The following is a 7,229-nucleotide window of genomic DNA, read 5'->3' as shown; positions in this document are numbered from 1 at the left end:
CAAAAAAAAAAAAAAAAAAGGGCAGGTGTGGTGACTCACACCTGTAATCCCTGCCCTTTGGGAGGCCAAGGCATGTGGATCACCTGAGTTCAGCAGTTTGAGACCAGCCTGACCAACGTGGTGAAACCCCATCTCTACTAAAAATGCAAAAATTCGCCGGACATGGTGGCTTACGCCTGTAATCCCAACACTTCGGGATGCCGAGGCAGGCGAATCACGAGGTCATGAATTTGAGACCATCCTGGCCAACACAGTGAAACCCCTACTCTACTAAAAATACAAAAATTAGCTGGGCTTTGTGATGGGCGCCTATTACAGGCTATTCCCAGCAACTCGGGAGGCTGAGGCAGGAGAATCGCTTGAACCTGGGTGGTGGAGGTTGCAGTGAGCCGAGATCGTGCCACTGCATTCATTCCAGCAGAGCTAGACTCTGTCTCAAAAAATAAAAATAAAAAATAAAAAGATGAGACAAATAGGCATTCCTAAGAGTTAGGGGGACAGATCAGCTTCTGTCTTCAGTTCAGTTATGGTGAGTGATTCCTGAGGACTAAATGATGCGGAATGGAGAACGCAATTCTGGATTTCACCTAGATACTGTGTTGTTGAGATTGTGTTCAACTGGAAATAAAGGAAAACTAAACTCCATTGGCTTCAACACATAGACATTTGTGTCTCAGAACCAGGAGTCTGGAGCTGGGTAAGCAATACCTGGCAGCGCAGTGGTCGGGGTCACCCTGGGGGACCTATGCTCATTCCTGCTTACTATTCTGCCATGTTTAAACGTGGCTTTTTTGGCCGGGTGTGGTGGCTCACGCCTGTAATCCGAGCACTTTGGGAGGCCGAGGCAGGCAGATCACGAGGTCAGGAGATTGAGACCATCCAGGCTAACACGGTGAAACACCGTCTCTACTAAAAATCCAAAAAATTAGCCAGGCATAGTGGCGGGTGCCTATAGTCCCAGCTACTCGGGAGGCTGAGGCAGGAGAATGGCGTGAACCCGGGAGGTGGAGCTTGCAGTGAGCCAAGATCGTACCACTGCACTCCAGCATGGGCGACAGAGCGAGACTCCGTCTCACAACAAAAAACAAAAAACGTGGCTTTTGTCCTCATGGTTACACAATGCCTGAGGCGATGCCTGCTGTGCCTCCCGGCATCACATCCAAGGGCTGGGAGGAAAAAAAACGGAAAACGGACAAAAGGCTTTACTTCTGTTTTTTTGTTTTTGAGACGGAAGGAGTTTCACTCTGTCACGCAGACTGGAGTGCAGTGGCACAATCTTGGCTCACTGCAAGCTCTGCCTCTTGGGTTCATGCCATTCTCCTGCCTCAGTCTCTCGAGTAGCTGGGACTACAGGCGCCCACCACCACCCCCAGCTAATTTTTTGTTGTTGTTTTTTTTTTTTTTTTTGGAGACGGAGTCTCACTCTTGTCGCCCAGGCTGGAGTGCAGTGGCGCGATCTCGGCTCACTGCAAGCTCCGCCTCTTGGGTTCACGCCATTCTCCTGCCTCAGCCTCCCGAGTAGCTGAGACTACAGGTGCCCGCCACCACGCCTGACTAATTTTTTGTATTTTTAGTAGAGACGGGGTCTCACCGTGTTATCCAGGATGGTCTCGATCTCCTGACCTCGTGATCCGTCTGCCTCGGCCTCCCAAAGTGCTGGGATTACAGGCGTGAGCCACTGCGCCTGGCCGGCTTTTCTTTAAATTCAGGAAGTACCCAGGCTTGGTGGCTGATGGCTATATATCCCAGCACTTCGGGAGGCCAAAGTGGGAGGAACACTTGAACCCAGGAGTTTGAGACTAGCCTGGGCAACATAGTGAGACCCTGTCTCTACAAAAAAATACAAAAAAATTAGCCGAGCTTGGTGGTGTGGGCCTGTAGTCCTGGCTGTGAGAGAATCACCTGAGCCCACATGTCGAGGCTGCAGTGAGCCATGATTGTGCCACTGAATTCCAGCCTGGGCAACAGAGTGTGACCCTGTCTCCAAATAAGAAAGGTTGGGCAACAGTCTTTGAGATATGCCCTTCCTAGACCTGTCATCCTTTCCTAAGGGGGATTCGTTTCTGTCATTGGCCCCTCCATGCACCAGCAGTGACAGAGTATTTCTTCCCTTTGCAGAGAGAAGTAAGCAAGAGCTTCCCACACAATTACCTTACGTTTTTATTGCTTCTCTTCTAGGGAGACCACTGTAATTTTAGCCATGACATCGAACTCCCAAAGAAGCGAGAATTGTGCAAGTTTTACATCACTGGATTTTGCGCCAGAGCCGAGAACTGCCCCTATATGCATGATATCCTTTAGTGCCAGCATCTTGTCTGAATGAGGATGCAGAACTTCTCTGCTCCTTGACATTAGTAACTGACTTCCTTCACTGTGCTTTCTCTTTCTGTGCCAAGAGCTTTCTGTGAATCTCCGTCTCATTTAACACTCAGTCCACACTCAGAGGGGTCTGCCTTTCCCATCCTTCCAGGGAGTAAACTTTGAGATGCACATGACGTATGTTCTGTATATATAGGCTCTCAAGACTGGCCCATACCATTGGCTGAGATTCTTCCAGGTCGTTTTATACCTTGGACGAGTCGTTTAACTTCCCTAGTCTGGTTGATCATCTGAGGAAGCAGCCCCCAGCCAGTGTGGTGGGGCGGGAAGTGCCCTGCAGTCTGGAGTGCCGGGGTCTCTCCATGGATCTCCTGCCAACCCACGGAGCAGCCCTGAGCACGTCGCCTCACCTCTCTGGGCTCAGATTTCTCATCTCCAAAGCAAAGGGAGTTGGATTCTGCCTTGGGTCTGGGTGGGGGTGTGTTCTGTGAGATGAAGCATTTACCTTAATTTGCCATGAACGTGATTTCCCATGTAAGCTGTACCACACCACTGGGAACTGCATCAATGGTGACGACTGCATGTTTTCCCACGACCCTCTGACGGAAGAGACGAGGGAGCTCTTGGATAAGGTAATGTCCAGGGGCTAACGGGGTGCACGGCTCACAGGAACTGGGACATGTGCAGTCCATTGTCTCAGTGCTATAACCTGCCTGTCCAGCCTCTGCAGTGCCCAGTTGGGTTGATCTGGAGTTGGGCCGTTCTAAGGAGGACATGGGCACTGTGTCCTCTTCTGCAGGGAGTTGAGGTGGTCACAAGTATCTTGTCTTAAGCCAGGACAGGCTTTTGCTGTTTCCTGGGGGCATGGCCAAATGAAGGGAATACTGCCTGATGTGCCTCCAAGCATGAATCCTAATCTCTAGGTGTCAGTTAGAGACAGCCCACGATACACAGGGATACACGAATTACCTGTAACCCCAGCACTTTGGGAGGCTGAGGTGGGAGGATTACTTGAGCTCAGGAGTTTGAGACCAGCCTAGGCATGTAGTGAGACGTTGTTTCTACTTAAAAAAAGAAAAAAAAAATTGGTTGGGCTGGGTGCAGTGGCTCGTGCCTGTAATCCCAGCACTTTGGGAGGCCAAGGCAGGCAGATAGATCACTTGAGCTAAGGGCAACATGGCAAAACCCCGTCTCTTAAAAAAAAAAAAAAAAAAAGGATGAAAAACTTAACTGGGTGTGGTGGCTCACGCTTGTTATCCCAGCACTTTGGGAGGCTGAGGCGGGCAGATCACCTGAGGCCAGGTTCTCAAGACCAACCTGGCCAACATGGCAAAAACCCCATCACTACTAAAAATACAGAAATTAGCCAGGTGTAGTGGCACATGCTTGTAGTCCTAGGTACTCAGGAGGCAGAGGTTGCAGTGAGCCGAGATCACACCCCTGCATTCCATCGAGCCTGTGCAACAGAGTGAGACTGTGTCTCCAAAAAAAAAAAAAAAAAAAAAATTAGCCAGGTGGTGTGGCACATGCCTGTGGTCCCAGCTACTCGAGAGGCTGAGGCAGGAAGATCTGTTGAATCCAGGAGATTGAGGCTGCAGTGAGCCACTGCACTCCAGAGCAAGACTCCACCTCAGAGAAAACCCACAAAAAACCAAAGATATACAAAGAAGAGACAAAGATTGTATTTTGGTGGAAAAGTTAAACGTTTTCTTGCAACTCTCAGGGTCCCCATTATGCATTAGAGAAAGTAGAGGGAATTTGGGGGTCTCTAAAGGGGAAGACTCCCTTGGGGGAGGTGTCGTGGCTTCTCCACTTAGCCAGGTGACATTTGAAACTCATCCTGGCATCAGTTGTCCTCTCTGAAGAGCTAGGCTGAGGACTTTGGGTTAGGGTTAAATGCCCAAATATCAGTCCTGAGTTTCATCTGGGGAGTGAGTGGCTACGGGAACAGGTATCCTTTCAAGTGAAGCTTTCCTGCCCTCTAGTTCACAGGAGGTTCTAGGAGATTAGGTATTTTTTTGAGAATGGAAAGGATCAAGGCATCAGCACATCTGCCAGCTTCCAGAGTCCATGTGTCAGTGACTGTCTTGTTAACTGGTGGCAGGGGTACCCCTGTGAGGGGTGCAGGGGAAGCCCCATGCAAGCAGACGTAGGAGAACATCCATTCCTCATTGGCAGGGCACCTGTAGGAAAAGGTCAGTCCCTCTGGGGAGCCTGCTGCCCTAGGGTTTTTTTGTTTTGTTTTGAGACGGAGTCTCTGTCGCCCAGGCTGGAGTGCAGTGGCGCAATCTCAGCTCACTGCAAGCTCTGCCTCCCGAGTAGCTGGGACTACAGGCGCACGCCACTGCACCAAGCTATTTTCAGTAGAGACAGCGTTTCACCATGTTGGCCAGGCTGGTCTCGAACTACTGACTTGTGATATGCCCGCTTTGGCTTTCCAAAGCGATGGCATTGCAAATGTGGGCCACGGCGCCCAGCCTGCCCCAGGGTTTTGTAATCTGTACATTCCTGGAGTCTGAGCTGTTTGATGACGGGAAGCAGTGGCCATTCAGGGAGGCCTCATGTCTCCTTGGGAGGACTTACCCGTCTCTGACTGAGGACTGCCCCCTGCTGGAGGCTCCAAGTTTGTGCTCTAGGCCAGTGCTACCCATAGGAGCACCACAGAACCACTTCGTTCATTTAAAATTTTCCAGTAAATTAAAAGTAAAATTAAAAGTAAAAAGAAACAGGTGAAATTAATTTTTTTTTTTGAACTGGAGTCTCGGCCAGGCGCTGTGGCTCACTCCTGTAACCCCGCACCCGCCGGGAGGCCGAGACGGGTGGATCACCTGAGGTTGGGAATTCAAGACCAGCCTGACCAACATGGAGAAACCTTGTCTCTACTAAAAGTACAAAATTAGCCGGGCAAAGTGGTGCATGCCTGTAATCCCAGCTACTAGAGAGGCTGAAGCAAGATAATCACTTGAACCTTGGAGGCGGAGGTTGCGGTGAGCCAAGATTGCACCATTGCACTCCAGCCTGGGCAACAAGAGCGAGACTCCGTCTCAGAAAAAAAAAGAAGAAGAAATGAAATGGCGTCTCGCTCTGTTGCCCAGGGTAGATTGCAGTGGCGCGATCTTGGCTCACCGCAACCTCCGCCTCCCGGGTTCAAGCGATTCTCCTGCCTCAGCTTCCACAGTAGCTGGGATTACAGGCACCCGCCACCACGCCCGGCTAATTTTTGTTTGTTTATTTTTGAGACGGAGTTTCACTCTTTTGCCTAGGCTGAAGTGCAGTGGCACCATCTCGGCTCACTGCAACCTCTGCCTCCCAGGTTCAAGTGATTTCTTGTCTTAGCCTCCTGAGTAGCTGGGATTACAGGCGCCTGCCACCACGCCCAGCTGAATTTTGCATTTTTAGTAGAGACAGGGTTTTACCATGTTGGCCAGGCTGGTCTTGAACTCCTGATCCACCTGCCTTGACAAGTGATCCACCTGCCTTGGCCTCCCAAAGTGCTGGGATTACAGATGTGCCCCGCGACACCTGGCTAATTTTTGTATTTTTAGTAGAGATGGGGTTTCACCATGTTGGCCAGGATGGTTTCAAACTCCTGACCTCAAATAATCCACCCACCTCACAAAATTATTTAACACGGTGTCTCATTTAGCTCCAAACATACTTTTAGGAAATAATAATAAATAATGGAAAAAATAGAGATACTTTATGGGAGCTTTTTGTGTGTAGTTTCAATGGCTGGAAAAAATATTTTTTAAATGGCATTGGGATTATATTTGATCTCCCTTGGTTTCATGGAAGGCACCTATGAAGCCAGCAGAGAGAAAATATAATGGTACTTGAATCTGTTAAAAGTAAATTCTATAGAGAGCCATGTTTTCTGAGAGCAAAACTTGATGTTTGCAAAGCTTAGAGGGTTGTAGGTTTCTGCTTGGGAGTATGCACACAGACCCCTTCCTGAAAATCCATGCCGCCTTTTTTTTTTTCTTTTGAGGTGGAGTTTTGTTCTTGTCGGCCGCCCGGGCTGGAGGAGTGGCGCGATCTTGGCTCACCACAACCTCTGCCTCCCAGGTTCAAGCTATTCTCCTGCCTCAGCCTCCCGAGTAGCTGGGATGACAGGCATGTGCCACTGCTCCTGGCTCATTTTTTGTGTTTTTAGTAGGGGTGGGGTTTCTCCATGTTTGTCAGGCTGGTCTTGAACCCCCGACCTCAGGTGATCCGCCCGCCTTGGCTTCCCACAGTGCTGGGATTACAGATGTGAACCACCATGGACCTAGCTGAAAATCCATACCTTCTAAATTTATCTGAGTGCTTTAACCAGCTCTTAGCATTATATGTTTTTGTGTGTCATCTTTGGTACCAATTTTTTTTTTTTTTTGAGATGGAGTTTCACTCTTCTTGCCCAGGCTGGAGCGCAATGGTGTGATCTCGGCTCACTGCAGCCTCTGCCTCCTGGGTTCAAGTGATTCTCCTGTCTCAACCTCCTGAGTAGCTGAGATTACAGGTGCCTGCCTCCACTCCCAGCTAATTTTTGTATTTTTAGTAGAGACGGGGTTTCACCATGTTAGCCATATGGTCTCAAACTCCTGACCTCAGGTGATCCACCCACCTAGGCCTCCCAAAGTGCTGGGATTACAGGCATGAACCACTGCGCCTGATACATAGTTCTGTGAGTTTTTTTTTTTTCCAAGACGGAATCTCGCTCTGTCGTCCAGGCTGGAGTGCAGTGGTGCAATGTTGGCTCACTCCAGCCTTCGCCTCCCAGGTTCAAGCAATTCTCTGCCTCTTGAATAGCTGGGATTACAGAGGGCCGCCACCATGCCCAGCTATTTATTTATTTATTTATTTATTTATTTAATTGTTTGTTTTTTGAGATGGAGTCTCACTCTGTTACCCAAGCTGGAGTGCAGTGGCGC

At 49.5% G+C, this 7,229-nt stretch overlaps 1 protein-coding gene across 1 annotated transcript in view; it reads left to right on the top strand.

The window, feature by feature from the left end:
* The window catches only part of ZC3H4 (zinc finger CCCH-type containing 4), a 49,742-nt gene that overhangs the window by 29,163 nt on the left and 13,350 nt on the right, over positions 1-7,229 (top strand). Inside the window, exons 9-10 of the mRNA XM_011969726.1 lie at positions 2,179-2,290; positions 2,842-2,951. Coding sequence (XP_011825116.1) covers positions 2,179-2,290; positions 2,842-2,951 — 222 coding nt within the window. The remainder of the gene's footprint in view (positions 1-2,178; positions 2,291-2,841; positions 2,952-7,229) is intronic.

Source organism: Mandrillus leucophaeus, unplaced genomic scaffold (assembly GCF_000951045.1).
Source record: "Mandrillus leucophaeus isolate KB7577 unplaced genomic scaffold, Mleu.le_1.0 Scaffold120, whole genome shotgun sequence".
NCBI classification, from domain to species: domain Eukaryota; kingdom Metazoa; phylum Chordata; class Mammalia; order Primates; family Cercopithecidae; genus Mandrillus; species Mandrillus leucophaeus.
Note: the sequence above shows the minus strand (reverse complement) of the source record. Positions and strands in the feature narration are given on the sequence as shown.